The following is a 22,609-nucleotide window of genomic DNA, read 5'->3' as shown; positions in this document are numbered from 1 at the left end:
CATGGATCATGGAGGATAGAAGGGGAAAAGGCACATGAAGTTTAGTAAATTAACACTAATAAAATGGCGCTGACTTGTAAATGAGCGTATGTGGTTTTTGACCGTTTACTACTGCAATCAATAGGAGGTTCTTGTATGTGAAGGTACCACTGCATTTTGGATGTATGCATTTTAACAAAATGCCACTCACCTCTTTGATGGCAGACATCTTGACGGCCTCGTAATAGTGGAGGGGTGCGTGAGGTGCGTTCATGTCATAGCCAAACCCGGCCACCGCCACCTCGTCACAGTTATGCAGCGCCATTGTTATGGCAACCGTGCCTAAAGTTGGAATGTTCTGTCACAAATGAGATACAGAAGTTCAGGATCAATTTCAACTCATTTTGAATTTTCCTCACTTGTTGTCCAGTCCGACTTCCTTTCCTGCCCTTATCCCCTTCCTTACTTGTCTCCGGCACGACTAACTGACTTTGAAGACTTGGTGATTAACCGTTACCTGGAAGACGTGACCCCTTGTACGACACAGTGATCTGCAGGCTTGAACTGTGCTTCCTAATCGCCTTGGGCTGCATCAGCACGGGGGTGGTTGCGGGTGGGGGTGTATTGATTCTGTGTGTGTTTTGTTTAAAGAAGAAAGAGTGGAAGGGAGGCCCCATTTAAATCATTACTCTGATTTGCAGCCCTCGGGGTACGTGGACCTGAACAAGCAGATGGCCAACCCCCTACTGTGTGCTCTAATACAGATTAATTTACACACACACACACCGGTACAACCAATCAAGCTACTCATTCATTTCCACATACATAAACATACAGTATGATGCTCAAAAAGACATGGTGAAAGAGGGCTGAAGGGCCGAAAAAAAGACCAGAGGATAAAACTGCAGCGTGGGACAACAGCACAATGATACACAGAAATACTAATGTGCTAATACCAAATGAGGAAAAACACTCCCCACCAGATGCCCACATGTTGAACACATGTTGGGTTCATTGAAGAGGTGTTCGGAGAGCCGCAGAGCATTGCACCCGGGTGATGTTCACTTATAGCAGTCCCGTTTTACTTTCTAGCTACACACGTAAACATAAACCAACACACACGCATACAAGCGGCTGATGCAGGGCTCAAAAACACAATTCAATGGGTCAGAGTGACTAGAGAGACGTGGAGATTCATTGCGTCAACACGAGAGAATGGATTTCAATTAAAGTAAAGTGAAGTGAGATTTAAGACATTCATTGTGTAGTGGTGCACACGCCTGACTTTGGTGCAGGCAGTGAGGGATCAATTCCCAAATCCTGCGACTAACTGGCGACCAGTTCAGGGTCTAGTCTGCCTTTCGCCTAAAGTTAGCTTGGATACGGTCCAGGACTCCTTTGTCCCTTGTGATGATAAGCAACTTGGAAAATAGATGGCTGGAAGTAAGATTTGTTCCAAAATACATAAGTTTGACGATAATTGCTGAAAACAAGGACTGCAAGTACTGAGAACTATGTAGTACTGAACTGGGTAGCTCCAGCATTAAACTGTTTCAGCACATTAGTTTGCCTGATTTTTTTTGGGTGTGGCTAAAACAGCGCCAAGTCAGGCACTCTGGAGTCCAGCTTGACTGAGACAGCAAGCAACTGGTCAGGGGCTTCATGCTGGCGTAATTGCTTTTGAATGCCTCGTCCCGGTGGGATCCAGCCACAGGAGATTTTAAGCGGATACAGTATATTTTCACGGGACAAAGGGAGTTATGTAAGTGTAAGAAAGATGCTATATGGAGCAGCATATCTTTTTCAAGTCCAAGTAGGGGTATTTGATTGACATTTGAGCAAGGCATGTATTCAGCGCATTCAAGGGACACGTCCGCATCAGAGCACAGAGAACAGCGTGATTTTTTAAAATTTTTGACGCCACATTTTATATTACTGCCGATCAACTAATACTTCGAATATGGCCGGATTGTTAACACTCTTCTGATGTGTCAAAATTAGACATTTTCACTTGTGAGCTGAAATGTGTTCAAATACGGTATTGATTACTCGCAACTTATCCTTGTTGATAAACTAAAGTGTCATGGGTAAAGTGATGTGCGGTAATTTCTCTTACACTAATTTCTTGTAACAATTAGCTACAATTATGACCTTCTGAGGTGCCTGTAAAAAGTAAAGAGCAAATCACTTAGAGCTGCAAAGGAAAACCAGAAATATTTGGCCATGTGACAAACATTATACCATTTCCATACATGTAAGCAAAGGGGAAATATTGATCTGCAGCTTTCCTGATGAATGAATGAATGAATAAAAACTTGCAGCTTGATTCATTCCCGTCTATTCCTTCCCCTTTTATTTATTTATTTTTTTCCTCTCTTCAAAGATATCTTCCACACCAGGTGGGAGCATTTTGTGTTCTGCTGACTGCCAACTCTCGATCACTTTTAGACGGTGGATACTTTGTCTCTTCTCTGTGATCCTAGACAAATTCCTGATTCTGGCTTTCCCCACAAATTAGGAAATTATAAGGCAATTTCCAATCTTAATGTTGGTAATTCTTGACTGCTGGCTCATCATGAAGCTGCAAGTGTGTGCCTCCATGTGACTTACCCCTTTTCCCATGATGCCATTGTTAAAGGGCAGGCCTATGAACTGGAAGGCAGCCTCCTGGATGAAGTAGGGGTTGAGGATTCTCATCTCACTGGGCTCACGAGGGACATGCTGGGCCACGGACTTCCAAAAACCCTCTGTGCCTCGCTGGGGTGAGCCGGACATAATAAAGAGGGAAAAAAAGACATGTATGTCATGTCAAAGTGAAAGCCTTACAATGAAAACGACTCAAATCCAAGATGTTAAAATAAAATGGAAGCAGAGTAGTTTCCCAGTCTTGAAACATCAAAGTCAACCAGGAAGTGGATTCCTTCAAACACTATGTGAATATGAATATTTATTTTAATGTCTTTGAAGTTAGGTTGAGGGGCTGTACACCAACTTCATTTGTGGGAGAAGGGTATTACTGCATAAATTGTGAGCAAAGCAAAACTCTTATCTGCAGTGCATTTTAAATGTTTCTTGGGGTCCATCCATATACAGCACTGGGGTCTGGCACTTGCAAAACCACATGCTTGCAGGTTTGCACTATTAATATGGGCAACACTTTTTCCATTTCTATCAGCATCACTTTTAACGATGCAGTAAATATTCAGAAATATTTGCGGTCAGACAGTCTCTTACTATGTTAGTTTTTTTTAGTCAAAATTCTCATGAATTGAACGTATTCTAAATTTCAGTGAGCAGAGTAACAACCGTTTAAAAAAACTAATATTCTTTCACCTCAACCATGGAAGTCATTGAAATCCATTTTTTTTTCTTTATATACAGTATAACTTCCTGACTGTAGTTTTCCCCCTTTTTTCTAATCCTCGCACCAAATCGGTAGGTATTTTCCCAAGGATATTAATGTGTTTCTGTAGCATGCATGTTCCAAATCAAAAACTGTTGTGACAAATTCAAATCGATCTGGATATAGTGACTGTAGTCAATGAATAAGGCTGTCTTTTAAACTCCTTCCCATGTATAACATGGAGTGCCAACATATTTATATTGATAAATTTAAATATAAAATCTACCCCCCTGACTTCTCCCGAGATTGCAATCCTGAAACCTGAGCCTGAACTGACATCACAGGTTGAATATGACATTCCAAAGGAAGTAATTCCAATCACATCTTGACTCAAGGGCACTGTAGAGATCAAGACTTTGTTTTTTGTTTTTTTAAACTTCACATAAAAGGAATCATCATTGGGTGCTTGGTAAGCCTGTTGGACAGTCAGCAACACCTAAACTGAATAACTCGACTTAATAAAATGTACTCACTCGGACAAAACAACACGGAAGCTTCCACAAAAATAGTCATTAGCCTTTCCTGACAACAGCTTCATGCCTCCAATGATAATAACCTTCCTTAAGGCCATTACCACGTCAGATGATAAACCAAATACCCAGGAAACAAACCCGCTACGTGTCATTGAATTGGCCAATAGTGTGACTTCCTAAAAGGAATAAAGCCAGCCAGATCAGAAGATGTAAATGGGAATCACCTGTTCAAATAGCGCTTACTTAACTACCTTTGATACATCCAAGCATGACTGTGTGCTTGTCGTGCGTGTGTGCATGTGTGCATTGGCAGAGGCAAACAAGTCTGCTGGATTCAACAACAGTGGCGGCTCTTTTTGAACACAGCCCCAGCTCTGGGCTTTTGGCAAGCTGTAACAGGAACAGCTCATCTCTCCTGTCAACACAGCTTGTGTTTGCCAAAAATCTATTTAGTAATGTGTGGATGTGTATACTTCTTGGGTGCGCTGAATAAAGACGAACCCATATTTTTCTTTACTTTAAGACAGCGACAACCCAAATGACACACAAACACAATACACACCCTCACTTTGCACACTATTCACCCGACATGTACAGAATGAATGGTGACCAAGTGAAGAGCTCTTTGATGAGCTTCACAAACTCTCTCCAAAGTTATTCCCGCGAGCCATTTCTGGCCTGCAACTAGGTTAATGGAAGGTAGGGGTCGCCAACCTTTCTGAAATCGGGACCAATGATGATCAAATCATCCAAATAGACATTATTGTTCTTTTGGAAACTCTTTTATCCCATTTTTTTTTTTTTTTTTTGGTCAGATTATTTGAGTTGTTCGAAATCATTTAAGCTGTCCTTGATATAGAGCTTTGGAAATACTCAGGTGCTTCAAAAAGTAATCTTAAAAAAATAAATTTAAACTGGAAGAAGTAATTCATGTAAACTGAACTGTGCCAAACATTCATCTTCATTTCATAAAATTTAACATTATTATGTAATCTAGAACTATAAAGTAGGAACAAAATGCATTCACTATGGCGCTAGAAATATTCATTAATTTTCTGGACCGCTTATCCTGACGAAAGTGACGGGCACGCTGGACCCGACCCCAGATATCTTTGGGCGAGAGGCGGGGTACAATCCGTATGGTTTGCCAGGTAATTGCAGGGTAGATATACATTTCATAAATTGAAGCTTGAAATATGCCCTTCGACTGACTGGCAACCAGTTCAGCTTGAAGTCCTCCTTTCTCATAAACTTAACTAACTGGGAAAGGCTCCTGCACTCCAGCGACTCTTGTGAGGCTAAGCGGCTTGCGAAATGGGTGGATAGTTTTATGGCGGCGGCATGGTGGACGACTCTTTTGCGCATCTGCCTCATAGTTCTGTTAACCTGGCATCAAATACGGCCCTGCCTGTGTGGATTTTGCATGTCAAGTGAATGCTCAACAGCTCATGAAGTGGTTTTTCAATTTCAGAAGTCACTTAGGCATGACGGATTGTGAAAGTGATTGGTGGGAAACAAGAAAGTGTGTGTGTGTGTGTGTGTACACAAGTAGAAAATGAATGTGGTGAGTGAAGCTCAAGAATTACTGCGGTAGGCTGAAAGAGATTAGTGTTGTGGTAGGTTACGCGGTTGATGGAACTTGTGGTCAGGTAATAAACCTAAAAAGCATCAGTGTCAGTGCACGAATTTGGAGACTTATCTCCCCGCCAAAAAACAGCTGAGTGGTGTTTATGTCATTTGTTCTTTTTCGATGGGAATAAAAGTGGTGGGGTGGGTGTCAATCTTTTCCCTTTTAGAGAGGGACTGTCATTTCGAGTAACTCTCAGAAGGATTTTCCTACACCCAGACAATGAGATGAAACATTTTATGGCGGTGGTGATGGCATTTTTGTCAGTAAACCCCCAAAAAGAAGCCATGTACAATGGAAAGTGAGCCCAACATCACAGAAGTGATTGTATTCTGTTTAAGGTTTTGTGATGGTTTTTTTGTTTTTTTTAAGAGCCCCACATGACTGCCTTTCTCGTGTGAAAATGTGCAGTATAATACAGCATAGTCGTGCCTCGACTTCCAAGTGAGTCAACGTACACGTTGAGATAGGAGCTATCGCTCTGCCAATTATTTGTCTTGGGCTGTAAGCAAAAATTTGAGTGATGAGTACTAAATGGTGGCAGCAAACCTCACGCCAAGCAGCAGAAAGTCAAACAATGTCTAAAAGAGGCCAAGTGCTTACGTCAACCTTTTTATTACCATTCTTAAAAGATTAAACAGAATCGCGTTTAAACGGCAGCTATTTTTAACAAAAATGGCATCGCACCACAACACATAGAAAAAAATGTGACAATACTAACAGGGATATATTCCTTATCCTCTGTGAAAAACAACAATACTACTGCAGCTTACCAAGTCACTAATTGTTAAACACTTTAGAATCCTGCATTATGATTGCCTGTATTACACTGCACCCTGTTGGCCATGGCATAGAGACCAAAAGCAGCACAATGTCAAATGGCATTAAAGCACAAAATCGTCCCGTATAAACTGTTTAAATAATCACATATTTAAAAATAAAAACAAAGAAATAATATAATACAGTACTGCTCCCCTCCTCAAAAACACTTTCGCTGGTGTTTTCTGGGAAGATGGAACAAATTAATGTCATATCCATTAATTTTAATGGAAAAGAGGACTTGAGATACAAGTGCTTTAATTGACAAGCATGGTCCTGGAGCGAATTAAACTTGTAAAGTCAATGGACCACTCTACTATTAAGAGTTCGGTTAGCAACATTGAAAAAGGTTAAATGCGAGCTGTGAGTTAGGGTTAGAATGAATGGAAATAGCGAGGCCAGCAGCAGCAGTCAAAAAGCTTTTGCAAACACCCTCAAGGGAACAGGATGTTGCCTCCACTTGGCCTGACTGCTTACCCATGTGTGAGTGTCAGACAAGAGAAACACTACTGCACCGGTGGCATTTGAAAACAGACAGAACAGGAAGCCGCAGAAGTGGTCCTAGACCACTCAACTCTTAACAGACCAGCTCTAAACATGGACTGCGTAGCTTGAGTCGTTGCTTGGGATGTCATCAAACTTGTGTTTGAGATAAAATTGTTTTCTCTCTTATCCTGCGACTTTTTATTGTTAAATAAGTCGTAGTCCTTGAAAAAGAATAGTATGTGGTGTTTGTCTGCTTTTCAGTGAAGCACCTGTTAAAACAAGCTTTAACTGGGAATTGAAAAATAAGATGCAAAAATTGCAAAATGAGCTCTGCAGAATTACATGGCAAAATTAGCATTATTAAACAACACATATATACAAAGTTGGCTGGCTGTTTAGCTAAGCTGTAACGCTCAAACATTGACGCATTTCCGTGTCTTGGTGATTGTAAAAGTGATATTGTGGTACACATTGCCTTTTATCTTCCTTGTTAAGTGCAAGATAATCCAAAAATTTGGATAGTCTTTTACAGACTCCTCTTGGCTCACAGATGTCACGCAAACTCGTTTCTTCATGGGGTAGTGCGTGCAGTCTATTTGGAAAAATGATTCCTCTGAAGAGCCACAGCAGAAATTCTTTGGGACGATTTATTTATTTATTTTTTAAATTGGAAAAATGAAAACTTATTGGATTAATGATTGCAACCCTAATTTTGGCATTTTAATACTACTCTTCTATTGTATTCAATATTTTAAATGAAAGACGCTTGTCTTTTTTCCTTGTATATAACACATTGGCCACCATCGGATGACTTTAGTTAATTTGTTCTCAGTGGTCGTGGTAGGGTATTAAAAAAACAACAACAAAAAACAGGCATTATAAAGAAAAGTGGACTCGCATCCGTTTCCAATTTGAACTTTCCATACTTGAAATTTAAGCAGCAATGTTACTGAAAAATTAAATAATGTCAACAAAGCTTCTCGTCAGCACAGCATTGTTTGTCCTTGTCAAAGCAACCCTAAATCATCCACTTAATTGGTCCATGTTGGTACTTTAAAATGGCTATTTGTCTAGTCTTAGTTCTTTTTGTCGTTGTGGAAATACAACCTAATTGGACTCAACCCCTCTTTAACACAATTCCAGGCTTCAGTCTTTCCATGCCAACTAGAAAACAGGCTTTACAAATCTCAAGTTTAACTTCTGAGGAAAATCACAGCCATAGAAATCATCACTAAAGATCTTAATGCTCGGGATTAGCGCAAGACACTGACTGTCAAAGGGCAAGGAGACTTCTCATAAGATGAGAGAAACGGGGGATCAAACATGTTATGAGAATGAAGACAAGTGTGTGAGTACTAAAATGGAAAAGGAGCAGCAATGCATAATGGGAAGATGATTCCTTTTGAATTCCACTATAACAAATTCACATTCTACAAAATGTCACATTACCTAACAGTGGCTGTCAAACTTTTTCCTTAAGTACCACCTCAATACAGTCCCACCAAAACGACATTAAAACATTGTAATGATGGAACCCTGTTTATCAAAAACAACTTAAATTCACTGCACATAAGTTAAATAAAAAAAAAAAACTCCACATGAGTACAATTCCCAAAACTGTTTTTAATAATTGAATGCAAATGTACTTAAAGCAAATATAGCTAATCTGTTTTTATGAGCCATGTGCTTGAAATGTCCGTGTGTGTGTGTGCGTGTGGGGTGGGAGTGGGTGTTAAAAGTAAAAGTGTCATTATCATCACAGTTTTCATGTGCAAACATCCAAAGCATCTTGGCCCCAAATACACGAGGGATTTAGAAGTTTTGGAATTCCCCAAATCATTTTACGTATTACCCAATCAACGTTGGGTTAGACCACAGCAGAATGAAAAGTGTATAGACCATTGGAATGCAATGGAAAAATCTGATTGTTTAAAAAAGTGAAAAAAAAATTTAAAAAGCATCATGGATGAGTAATTCTTTATAGTAATTTCTTCTAAATATCCTAATGTATAGTGCATGAATATGATTGTAAGGGTTGGCCAGAGGAGGCCCATTGAATAAAAGATGATAATTGCCTCAGAAACTCTCATTTTGGTCAGCAAACTGAGATAAAGCCACAAAAGCACAGCAAAGTCAAGCCCACTAACCAGCGGCAAAGTGAGATAATAGAGGACGCTGTCTTCTATACACTATCCTTAAAATGAAAGCATAAATGGGCCCTACGTTAGCTTTCATACGCACTGTAGAGATTGAAAAGGCTCAACACATCCCCTCTAGCTGTTATTGTAAAGGTTTTACAAAGAAAATCCTTGATGAAAACCCCCCAGCCTCACCCTTTGAACACTAAGATCTTTTATTGGTATTAATATAAAATAGTCCATAGTATGCCAAGTCCAGTGCAGATCGTGCAATCAGGCCTGAGTGGAACATTGCGAAAAAAGTTAAGTTGGTATACAGTGACCAAACACTAAGCGATTGAGCACTGTAAATTTAACATTGCGCTGCAAAAAAAAAAAAAAAAAAAAGAAAGATCCTGAATCGTGTTTAGAGGTTCCACAAAGAATATACTGTATTGCATTACTATTATTGATAATTTACTATTCAACTGCAAAAACATGGCAACATTAAGGACGCAGCTTGCCATTGGTAAGACTGGGGTTTGCGAACGCTTAAAATCCAGACGTTTAGTAAAAGCTAATACACTTTTGATTGCCTGTTATAACTGAATGTTGCAAAGACACTTGCTGGCGATTCAGAATTAAAGCAAAACCAGCAGCCGCCGGTCAATAACTTCTGAAAACTAGTTGCACAATCCTACACAAACTACATAATTCAGTTTCGGCCACGTTGCTCAGTGTGCAGTGGGCCTAAAGAGTTCTGCATCACTGCTAGAAATGTGTGAATGACAACACACAGGACACGTGCATACAAACTGAAGAATACCCTCGTGTTTATGTTTGCAATGTATTAGCCAGTGCTGGGTGTGAGTAAGATTAAATAAAGCCAGGATAAAAGTCTTTTAACAAAACTACAGTTCTTTTCAAGCTAGGGCTAAGACTGAAAAACAGGTTTTTGTCAAACAGATTGTTGCCTTGGCAACAAGCTTTGTTTTGGAAAGTCACAGTATTTTTTTTCCCCCCCCATTTGTTCCGCTAAAACGTACTTCGCACATGTGACAAAAATTTGAATAAGTTTTATGATTTGACGGGACGCTGTACGTGCAGTTTTAAGAACTGCTGCTCATTAAAAAGGTGAGATGTTAATTTGATTTACATCAGTTAAATAGGTAAGTGATCATTTTAGAATTTGGAAGCACTCACTGCTATGACTCAGAACTACAAATTGAGGTCATTAAATAAATAAAGGAAAAAAAAATACTGCAACCTAACCCTGAAAAAGGGGCTTGAAGTATATTGCACAAGAAACAAAGTTCCATCTCTCAAGTTTTTTTATAATTCCATCATAATCATCGGAAGAGAAACATTGTTCAGCATCAGACTCCAGAGTTGAATGCAAGATGCGGCATTCCCGCTGTCCTACCACAAAAGTCAAAACAACCAACAAAGCTATGTTCTCTGATCTCTCTTAAAGTGCCACTGACACGTAAAGCATGATTTTTAGAATGTTTTAATGAAAAAAAAAAGCAGCCGGAATGGACACATCAGTTTTTTTCGCCACACGTCATGATGTTGTCGTATATGGATTTTTGTATTTCTCACCATGAAAATCCTCTCGAGGTATTCGCTTTGGAGAAGAAGCAGGAAGTGACGTTATTTCCCCCCAGACACCCACACTGGCGGGTTCGTGTGTTTATACCAGTTCACCGACAGGAAAGTAGCTCTTTTTTCTTGCGTGTTAGACAAAATCCCGGCTCGTTCTATTGCTGGATTTTGCTCGAACACTAGGGAGGATGGATTCACTCTTCACACATTTCCAAAAGACCAGGTACGTCGTGAAAAATGGATTAAGGGAGAGAGCTTCGTGTGTTCCAAATGACAGGTAGGTGTGTATAGAGTGGGGAAAAAAAAATAGCTGAGGATGGGGGGCGAGGACGACATAATCCTCTCAGAAGTAACAAAAGATCCGCGTCATAACTCAAAATACGGAAGCTAGCGGTGATAAATGCGTCGGAGTTTGCGGTCGGCGGTGTTGTTCATCGCTCGCTGGCGGCATTCATCATTGCCGTGGAGGTTGATCGGGCGGGGAGGTGGTTTGACCGCGTGTGGGAGGAAAAAGGAGCTCTCCCCTCCACCGGCCAGTTACTTCTCCTGGCATGGGTCCTCCTGTGTACTCTACATGCTGTCATACATATTGTCGAGGAGTCTGTTGTTAGTTAGAAGTGATCCGCTTATCATCTAAATTATCATCTAAATATGGCTTGAAACGATCGGGTAATATTGCCCAGTTACTTCACTAGATTGTGAGATCTTTTCCTCAAAAACGGCTTCTGTGTCAGAAGGGGCGTCGAAAAAAATCCAAAAATCTCTGTTGTTCGTCTCCCATAGCAGGTGGCACAGCATCTTCTCAATGGCGACTGTCCCTGTGTGAGAGCTGTAAATGATGTAGCAGGCAATATGGCTACCACTGGGATGTCAAGTGAGACTTCCACAACTTTGTGCATGAATGACAACTCTCTGCCCATTTTTCCCCCCCGTATAGACATTGAAGTGAATAATTTTATATGTGGTTTTCATAACATTTTAAAATGTATATAGGCATGTTGGTGGCACTTTATCACAATACACTCGAGCGTTCCCCACTATTATCTCGACACTCTTTTTCAGTACAACCCCTTTATTTAACTTCACGTTCAATGCCTTTCCATTTTAGTGGTAATTCTTTTAATGCTACATTTACTGCACATGTATTTTTTGGTCTATTCCTGACTCATGATCATTGTAAGCAACGCTCAAAATCACATTTTTTATGAAGGTGAAATTGTGTTTCTATAAATGTGGCTACCAGAAACAAAGAGGTTCCAGAGTATTCTTTTTGAATGCACATAATTTACATCTGTGGATGAATTAGGTATATATTTTATGCATATGTATATTTATTTGTTACATTAATTCCCAATTATTTTTTTTTCATTGAACAGCATCATTGTTTCAGTCTTTTTGGTGACTCAGTGTGTATATATATTTGAAAAAAGCTTTAATAAACATCTCATTGACCACTGAGGGGCCTTGAAATAATCTCCGTTGTAGAGACATTTGGAATGTTCCTGAGAACTTTTGATTGACCATGAATAGGGAGAAAATAGCGATAAGGACAAAATGGTCAGCCAGACCTTGTTGATTTGGAGCTTTTCACTAGCTCAAATAACTCGCATTTCAGAGAGAATAATAAAGCCAGAGAAAAGCAAAAGACATAGAAGCTAGACAATGCCCTGCCACCTTTCCCCAACCAATCTTCCTTAAGAATTTAAACCATCTCAAACCTCTCCACCTTAAGAGTTGACATTCATGATGTCCTCTTAAGGACTTCCTGGTTAAGGACTGTACAGAATGTAATCAAACGTTAGGCTGCTATATTTAGCTCAAAAAAGAAATAACTCAAATAGTCGAACTTATAATTTTGTGGAATCCCGGTTAAACGTGTGAAATAACCCCAGTGAAAAACAAGCGCTTCATATTTTTCAAGTTAAGTCATCTGGCGTTCAATTCCAATTTAGTTAGGTGTACCTCTGTGTCTAAAGCCCTAATTAATTTGCCCATCTAATGGTGGGACATGGTGATGAAAAGGGGTAAATTTGTTCTTACCAATCTCTCTTTCAAGACCATCTGTCTTAACCACTTGAAGTCCAGTGGTTTAAAAGCTGAAAATACAAAAAGTGAATCCTTTTCGTAGTGTTCAGGCTTCTGAATAGCTCCCTCTGGGTAGGTAATTCTCATTGTAGTTTTGGTCCCAACATCCTTCCCGTAACCAGCTATTGGGGCTTCATTCAACCTAGAAGAAAAAACGAGTGAATGAGCTTCCATTTTTTGCAGCATAATTGCTAAATGCTGCTTCACCATGTTTGCTTTGGACTCTTCACTCCATTATTAGACCTGAGTCAGTTGATCTCAGAGCCCTCTGGTTTGTATTCCATTAGCATTCCTTTCACGCATTCAGGACCTAAACAATTTAGTGAGTGATGGACCAATAGAGGAACTTTAAAATCTATTCTATGTTATATGCTGTGACCGCTTCGTTCTGGTCACAACCCGAGCTGCATCATTCTGAATGAGCAGCAGTTGTTTAATCCTCTTTTTGGGGAGTCCAGTCAGAAGACATTTACAATAGTCAAATCTACTTGAGATAAAACCAAGGATAAGGTTCTCCTGGTCTGCTTGACACATGCAAGGCTTCACTCTACATGTGTTCTTCAGATGGTAAAAACAAGTTTTAGTAATGGTTGATATGACTGTTGAAGGTCTGGTCAAAATCTATCAGAACACAGTTTAGATATTAATCCAGATATTTACAAAAGGTGAATCCAGGTATTTACAAACACCAATCTTTTTTTTATTGCCAAAAACAATTCTCAGTTTTGTTGAAGGAAATTTTGGCTCATCCAGTTATTTATCTGCTTTAGACAGTGGCACAACACCTCAATTGAATTATTGACATCTGGAGACACTGCTTCATATAACTGTGTCATCTGCATGGCTATGATAGTCAAAACTAAAGTTATGGAATATTTGGGCCAGCAGCTCAATTGTTTGCCTATTTCTAAATAAACAGCTTTTTACACAAATTGCAGTGCACTATAGTGACTTAAGATGAATGTCTCACCTGACCACAACATCATAGTCATCTATACGGGATCCCAGAGACTTGTTGGACAAGATACCTCCGTTGCCCACAATGATGCATTTTTTACAGTTGAGACTGAAAGGTAGCAGAAAAGGATTAGTAGAATAAATTAAAGAATACTTCTTTTGTGACATCGGGAGTACCATTTACCTGTCCAGTTCATCTCCTAATCCAAAGTTTTTGGTAGTAGCTAAAATGCTGTCTATGATTCTCTCTGTGGAGGAAAGACATGACTACTATGAATATAAAAACAAAACCTGTATATATCATCTGGGTCAGCATCCACAAGTGTTTTATAGTGAAATTTAGTTAGCTGCTTTAAAGGACCCTGAAAACTGCCAATAGGACTTCACATACTAGTACAGGTAGAGTAAACTACAGTAAGTGGTCTAAAGCTCAGTTGGAGCAGAGAACTCATCTCTCTATTTATTCAGTTAACATAAGGAGTGACCAAATAAATCCTCACAAATAAAGATGGAGCTATTAAGAGTAGTGAACCCAGAAGACAACATGCATGGCTCAGAAAGGTATTTGGGTGCATGGAGAAAGTCTCCAGAAAAGCACTCCGAGAGGAATGCCGTGTTCAAACAAACACGAGTCAAGTGGGCGATATTGAGTTCATCTTCCTGCATGGCAGGAACCCCCGTGATCACAGGGTGAAGAAGCGAGATGTTTAGTCATACCACACATTCCTGCCATGTTCCACAGCGTTTTCAGCAAGTGTCACGCTTTGAGCATTAGACGCTCAATAGATTACTCCTCTCCTGAGCGTGTTTAGGCCACTCATGCTTGAAATTCTTCCACCCGCAATATACATGGATTCAAGTTTAAATTGCAGTATACAATATAAAAGTGCAAGAAAGGATAGCTTGGACGGTACTGCCATAATGGAATTCAACTTTAGCAGTGAAAAAACAAGGAAAATTCAAATGAATACATTGGGCAATTTCCATACTCCAATTTGATCAATGGTGTTTTGTCATATGATTGGGGGCCACAATAAACAGAAAGATTTAAAGTGAGCCTAATATAGCAAGGTAGACAATATACAACCCCATTTGGAAGAGGAGATGAAATGATTAACCTGTTGAAGGAGAGAGAAAAGCAACAGCCCATTGTTTGGATGTGGTGCCGATGTCTGCTGTCAAGCATCACCCTGAGCAGCATAAACACATGGCTCAGGACCACACCTGGATTCAAGCGAGTCAAACTGACAAATCTCAAAGGGTAGGACTCACATTTTTAGATGATGACATGATAGCTAATCATTAAGAGTACCTAAATGTAAATATTTCTGTCGAGTATGTTCTGACACAGACCAAAATCTGTGGGGTCGTAAATGGTCACAACACTACTCTTGAATGACAAAAATGTTAAATGATGACAGAGGAAGGTTGGAAGTATCAGACAACATGTAAACACAGAGTCCTTGCTGGGAATGGTGCAGCCTAAACAGTACAAAGCATTTAGTGAAGAAAGAATGGTATTTTGGCCCACACTTTTGTAAGCCTATGTGATACAACTTGAAAGGCGACAACAGAAATTATTGTTTTATCAATTCATCAATTTTCCAAACCGATCAGCCTCACACAAGGGTCGCGAGAGTGCTGGAACCTATCACAGCTATCTTCGGGCAGGAGGCAAGATACACCCTGAACTGGTTGTCAGCCAATCACAGGGCACACAGAAAACCATTTGCACTCACAATCAGACCAAAAGGCAATTTAGAACCTCCAATTAATGCACGTTTTTGAGATGGAGGAGGAAACCAGTGTGCCTGGAAAAAAACAACGCAGGCATGGGGACAACATGCTACTCACAGGCAGGTCCGGGATTTGAACTCCAGTCCTCAGAACTGTTTAATACCCACATCAATCCATGTTCTATCCTGCTTATCTTCACAAGGATCGGGGGTAAGGTTAACCATATCTCAGCTGATTAAGTGTGAGAGGCAGGATACACCCTTGACTGGTCGCCCACCAAACACAGGTCACAATCAAACCATGTTAGTTATATGGAATGAATTGATATTATATTATATATGATAAAATATCCAATCATAGCTGTTTTCTGCAAGCTCTGCACATCACATTTGTGCTTGCAATTATATACTATAAATAACCTATAATCTCACCTGTTGTGGGGTGATTCTAGGAATTAACAAAGAGTTCAGGTCAGTGATGTATCCAATAAATACAAGCATGACATAATGCTACTGCTACATCCTGCTTTGAGAGCCAAAAACAGCATGCGAGCGAGTGTATTCCATATGGCTAAATTATCCAACACCCATGATAATGCAGCCCCTTTTGTATAAGTAATATGAAATGCAGGTAATTTATTGTTGGAACTGCTTATTTTAACGTCATCAGGAGAATGCCCAGACATTCCGTCAAACTGCATATGTACAAGATGAGGTCATAGACACAAGTGAACCACATTTTGAGGTGTCTTGCACACTCAAAACACAGTAAATTTGGCCCACTTACCACTTCCGCAATAGACTATTTTCTTGAGGATGTGCATGCACGAACTTCCTAGTTGGAAAGTAACGGATGCAACAAATATACGCAAAGCAGTCAAAGAAATGATTTATGCCCCAGTTTTTGAATGATTCGTATTTGTCGTACATTTTGTCCCAGTTTTTGTACAGTTTTTTTTTGTATTCTAAGAAGTCAAATTAATAATGAAAAAGAGGTCCCACTGAACAAAAAACTAAAAATAAATGAAATTAATGTGTCTATGTCATTCATTTTCTCGCATGAGGGAGTGTTCGTCTAAAAAATGTATAAGTTGTGTATAAAGGGTTCAACAAATTCCACAGTGCAAGCTTTGATTAACAACTGAAGGCAATAACTCTTCCAGTCTGCTCTGCAGAACACTCATGCACCCATGTAACACATCCTGTCGAAAGTCAGAACTTCACAAAAAAAAAAAAAAAAAAAAAAAAAAAAAAAAAAGCAGCATGCAGTATAACAGTTTTACCGATCCACGAAAGCTTAAGTCATTCTCTAAACACATTTGGCACACAGACAGTTTGGTGTCAGGAAGGGATTATGTAGATATACGTTATTTTCCAGGCGAAATAATGTTTTCGATTTGATATAATTTGGTTTTCATCAAACTGAATGATAATGACAACTGAGGTTCTACTTTCCAACAAATGGGGGAAATGTATTTTTTTTTGTGCACATTTAAAACAAAGCATCAGATTTTGAGACTAAAGACCATACAGAACATTTTGTTTGCTGTGAATATCTTAACTGATAATAGGCTGACGTCATCTCACAGTGCAAAGAACAGTTGGTAAAGCATCTTGGTGAGATAAAACTATGACTCCCGATTTAGAATACGTGTTGGCATTCTATTCAAGACACATTCACATCCAATCGCCACATACGAGTAAACACTATATAAAAAGGGAATCCTGATGGCCTGGGCGGTCCAGAGGGAAAAGAAAATACAGGTGTAAAGCTTACACAGTATGCACAATTGACAACCAGTGTGACAGTGAGGGCATGTGTGTTGTGTTACAAAAATACCCTGAGAACACAAAGATAACATTCATTGTAACAAAGCTTAGAAGTACAGTAACATCATTGAAGCCCGTATAAAATGTCTCCTACAGTCAGATGTCATTGTAAAGTGGTTTGTATCAGGTTTGTTTCATGTATGTAAAGTCTCATTATCAAACTGCAATCGGTGTGTAGATAGGCAGCGGATGAGCTCAACCCTTCTTTTGAATGTGCAATAGTTAAATTTATCGAGGTCACTGACATGGTTAGGAAAAATAAACAGCAGCACCAACACTGAAGGGGCATGACTACATCATCTGGGACCAGCTCTGAGAACAAACAATTCATGGGCTACACAAAAAAGATGAAAGGTGGTTAAAAAAAAAAAAAAAAAAAAAAATATATATATATATATATATATATATATATCCTTACCTTGTGTTTTGAATCCAAATGGAGGCAAATAATTGCTGACTTTTGCGAGACGTTTGAAGTTTTGGTCAAGAAACATGGGTGCTGCTTTCCTGAACCTTTAAATGAGAAAGGGGATGGAAGGAAAGGACAGGAGAAGTGTTTACTTGTCCAGAAAAACTTAAACTGATTGCATAAAGAAACATTCTACCTGCATAATTGAATAGAAAGAGAGCCATAAAAGTGAACAAATAATTGTAAAACTAAGATACTTGAGGCTGATGTTTTTAATTAACTACGCAAGCTGTAAATTCTAATTCTGCCTTATCTGGTGTCTCTCTATTTGTCCCTCTATGACAAATTGATGTTGGAATATCAAAGAAAGTCATTTCCTGAAAGTCACACCCGAAAAGAGTGCAGAGATATGGGTGACCTCTTTCATTGGGACCGCAGGATAGATGTGTGTTTATTTGACCTACTGCTAGCGTGGGGAAATCAGAAGAGGAAGACACTGAATTTGCTGCAACTCTTTCCAGGTTTTACCACGGATAGCACTCTAATGGTTTTCTTCAACAGTAGAGAAGATATCAAAATGACATTTACAACATATGTTTTTTAAATTTCTGGCTAGTTTTGCATTTTTTTTTCTTTTGCGATAGAAACACTAAGAACACTGATGGAGTCGTACAAATATATTTGCAGTAGTGTATGATTCTGCCAAAACTGTCAGAAAGAAACCACAGACTGTCCAGCTGATTGACGATACAGGAAGGATGAAACGCCCCAGAAGACCCACTGTCATCAGAACCATGCCCAGAGATTGTAGGGACTTTATACAAGTATGTAGAGCTAAAACACACTTATGTGCCAGATGAGTTGTGAGGACATGTATAGATAAATAAGCCAATGAACCTCTAATTTTAAAAAAAAAAAAAAAAAAAAAAAAAATCCTAATCTGTAAAGTGAAAACAAGTAAGTCTTCTAAAGTGTCAAAAATCCTGTTAAATTTGAATAATTAAGAACAAAATTATCAAGTGTATATAATGAGGATTGAATGTATTAAAAAAAGGGGGGGCACTTTAGTTATTTACACCAAGTTTTCTTTTACCATAAGATCACTGTAATATTCAAATTTTCAATTTGAAAACCTAATTAACAAAAAGTTAAATACTTCTTCATTCCAAAGTGACAGTCAACACCAGAGGGATGAAAGTCACATGGCGCTCGCTGTGGAGCCACAGGTGTGAGAACCCTGGTCTAGCATACCATAATGTTAATAACTATCCTATCAATATCACTGTGTGTGCGTTTGTTTTTATCCCATGAACCCCTAAATGTAATTGGTATACTTCAAAGAAATTTTACTCACATTTTTTAAAAAATGATTCAAGTTCTTAAATTTTTCTTGCGTCACAAATTGTGTACCACCTCAGTGGAATGACCCATCTATGATTTTAATCTACAGGGACTTTAAATGTTGCAGTATATACATTAGTTATGCATTGATGTTCACTTTAAAAAAAAAAAAAAAAAAAAGCACCAGGAACCTCATTTGCGTGTGTATAATATTCCATAAAAGATTGGAGATGGCTTTTCTAACAGGAATCTGAATCTGGATAGCTTGTTGTGAGAACACTGGGGTTCAGAAGAACTATGTGGAGCTCAACAGCACAATGACCAAAAATGGTAGAAATTAGGCAAAAGCCTCGTAATGTCTACAAAGTCTATTTTCCATGCACCCTAATCTGTCTTTAGCTAACTTCATTATGTTCCGGCTTCAAAGCGTGCAACCCTGAGAGGTCGACTTGCAGAGGACAAGCAATGGCCCTCTCGACGTTTCCAGACGCCAAGACATTCATGTGAGAATTGTGTCGTAGTACAACAAATGAGGTTTAATGAACCCACAGACCTCTAAATAAAACAGGACCAGCACAAATCACTAAAACAAGGAACAAGCATTCTGTCAGTGACAAGCAGAGACAGGGGGGGCTACTTGTTGTTAAAATGTGAGGGCTCTCAAAACAGTCAAGGGGCTACATCACATTGTCTTCATTTCCTTTGCAGAAGCAATCTCTCATTGGCAATATTTTCATAACCGTGCCATTTCAAGTTTACTGGCATTATTTGATTAAGTTCTCCAGTCCAAACGGTGTGTGAAAAAACTGAGACGAAGAGGGAAGAGCTGAAAAATAATTGGATTGAAGAGGGCATGAGTGTCAGAAGACAAAAATGGAGGAAACAAAAGAAGATTAGACAGAAGCCATGGACCGGCCTATTAGAGGGTATGCTTTATTTTCCCCCCTCTAACATCTAAACTACTCACCACACCTATTTACACAATACACGGGAACGTTAAGACTAATTTCAACACCCCTCTCCCTCAAAAAAAAAAAAAAAAAAGAAAAATTAAACATCATTGTTTTTCTACCTTTCAAATAATACAGTCATCAAAATGCATACATGTAAATTGATCCACGGATAATTCTGCATGGAAATGTAGACAACATGTGGGTTTGGAGTAATTGTGCTAATTGACCCATGTGTAGATCACTTGAATGTTGTAATCAATGAGCTCCCATTGGGGGTTCTGTGCTGTACAGAATTTTGATGCGAATTGGCAGATGGAACCAAGCTATCATTTACCTTCAGCACTGCATCTGATGGAGTCATTTAGCTCCAAATAGGTGAATAATCCCCCCACTATAAGGAGTTTCTGATTGCACATTAATACCAAAAGATGGTGACAGAGCTCTTAAAAAGACAAGCACCAACAACATTAACCACCTTCACAAGTCTCATCACTAGTGTTGGTTATTATACTAGGCTACATAAGACTATCACAAATCAAGGTTGCCAAACATATGCTTACCACCACTTTATAGAAATGTCAGAAATGTACCTTTTGGCATTCAAACATGATTACCATAATTTCCAGACGATAAGGCGCGACTATTTTCACACGCTTTCAACCCTGCGGTTTATGTGGAGATGCGGCTAATTTGTTAATTTTTCTAACGGCCGCAAGGGGGCACTTGAGCGGAAAAGTAAGAGAGACCAGTGGAATATGTGCCGAGGAAGTGACTTTTACCAGTTCGGCCCTGTTAGCGCTGCGTTAAGAGTGTTACTGCCGTGTCTTAGTGATTTTTACCGGTATGTTTTTTTTTTTTTAACTCGCCCTGTTAGCGCGGCGGCGGCGCTAGCGTTAAACTCTGTGTACCATCTTTCTTTGAAAATATCTCGTGTTTCAGTGTGGGCACTTGGGGCTTTTACACAGCTGTGACACATGTATGTACCAAATGGTATTTCCTTTACAAATGTACTGCGTGAGGCTTATAACCAGGTGCGCTCAATACGGCGGGAATTAGGGTAATAGGAAATACAGAAACTAACAGCGTTACAGGCTAAAGTAGCGGCAGTTTAAAGGTAAGCGACACAATCGCACCATTCCACCAGATGTCAAAGTATTATTTAAACTCCTTTGCCTAAGCAAAAAACAATGTAGATGAGAAGTTTTTGCGAATGCTGAAGCAACACCATGCATGGGTACGGCCTGTTAAAATGTGTTGGTAAAGTAAAATACATATCTCACTGAACAACATTGAATCCATAAAACTGAATGGCGTGTCTTGAAAATTGCTCCTGTAGGTGATGTATTGACGTGACGATCCACAAGCCTAGAAAACATGCCGTTTAATAGCCTAGCACCAAGAATCTGAAAGAGACAATGTCCTACAGATTAAACTGTGATGGGCAACAAATAAGACCGCCAAGATATCAAAAGAGCCCAACGACATCACAGAAAGTTGTACTGTAGAGGATTTTCTAGCCTGTGTGGGTAGGATACAAGGAAGCGGGTGATGACTCATGGTACGATAGACAGGAAGTTAGTTAGTGTAGTTCACAGAGAAAGTCTGTGAAGATCCAGGATTTGATAGGGAAAAGATGGGGGACCTTGTGTTAAAATTACAAAGGTTCTTTTGTGTCAAAGAAGGACCGTGAGGACACCAGTAAAGTTCTGTGGTTGGGAACAAGATGATAGAACCATGACTGAAACTGAAGAAGATTGCGGAGGAATGTGGGGGTTTCTCTGTTTTTCTCAAAAGCCTTCAGGCACAGTTGGCGACAAGTGACATCTTACATCATGGCATGCATGAAGACCAATTTTTATAGTTTCACTTCGGTGATATTCAATCATGGTTTATATGGAGAGCTCTTCAAATTTTAATCAGTTGTTACACATTTCTAATGGTCTAGACTTTTCACTTGGTTAAAATAAATTGAAATTGCATGTAAATGAAAAACACAATCCCCCTCACTTTGGATAGATGTTTGTCATTTTGGCTGCTGCATATCCTGGCTTGCACACGCCTTCGCTCAGATTGCCATACTTGTATGCCAACTCCTGTGGCCTGTAAATAAAAAGAGCAGAAGCAAAGATTCATCACTCCTACAATGATCAACCATTATTAATTATAGTGACACATTTCCAACCCTCAAAACCAAACCTGTCAAACAAAACACTTGAATGATGCTTAGGAAGTTGAAAGAATTCCCCAACGGCTCAGCTTGTCACACATATGGCAAGACAAAGCAGAGAAGCCTTGTACAAATAATCACGATGGCAGTGCTAAAAATAAAACCTCCAGATTAGCAGCAGAATCATAACGATGTATTTTGTGAATCCTGTCCAAATAAACGGGGAGAAGCAAGAGGGGCCCAACCTGCCACAGTTGGCCGATGCAGCAGCAACTGTTTGGATAAAAGTCTACAAATCCTCAGTAAAAAAAAATGACTAGAAGGTTCATAATCAACTTGGTAAACATACACCGCCATTATACACTCTATGGAGACATAACTAATTGTCATTATCAATAGGACGTGAGTAACATAATGAGCCCACTTGATAACACTTGATAGTGTGATGAAAAAGTGTTTTTACTACGTGGAGGGTGTTGACAGATATGGTCTCAAAGAGCGATGGTGATAACCGCTTACGATTATAGTTTGTTTGCTCATTGCAACGTAGAGATGGATTATTAAACCTAATGAGGTATATCAGATGAGTGTCTATGTAACAAACAGTGGCACCTTTACAGCC

General features: G+C 39.3%; 1 protein-coding gene across 6 annotated transcripts in view; it reads right to left on the bottom strand.

Annotated features, from left to right (window-relative positions):
- The window catches only part of st3gal3b (ST3 beta-galactoside alpha-2,3-sialyltransferase 3b), a 42,339-nt gene that overhangs the window by 5,761 nt on the left and 13,969 nt on the right, over window positions 1–22,609 (bottom strand). For all 6 annotated transcript variants that reach the window (XM_061838499.1, XM_061838493.1, XM_061838498.1 and 3 more), the window contains 7 exons: window positions 21,828–21,920; window positions 17,536–17,630; window positions 13,736–13,799; window positions 13,565–13,660; window positions 12,550–12,736; window positions 2,590–2,736; window positions 191–337 (listed from right to left, as the gene is read on the bottom strand). In XM_061838499.1, the coding sequence (XP_061694483.1) occupies window positions 191–337; window positions 2,590–2,736; window positions 12,550–12,736; window positions 13,565–13,660; window positions 13,736–13,799; window positions 17,536–17,630; window positions 21,828–21,920 (829 nt within the window). The remainder of the gene's footprint in view (window positions 1–190; window positions 338–2,589; window positions 2,737–12,549; window positions 12,737–13,564; window positions 13,661–13,735; window positions 13,800–17,535; window positions 17,631–21,827; window positions 21,921–22,609) is intronic.

Source organism: Syngnathoides biaculeatus, chromosome 13, assembly GCF_019802595.1.
Source record: "Syngnathoides biaculeatus isolate LvHL_M chromosome 13, ASM1980259v1, whole genome shotgun sequence".
In the NCBI taxonomy this organism is placed as follows: Eukaryota; Metazoa; Chordata; class Actinopteri; order Syngnathiformes; family Syngnathidae; genus Syngnathoides; species Syngnathoides biaculeatus.
This window is presented reverse-complemented; position numbering and strand designations above follow the sequence as displayed.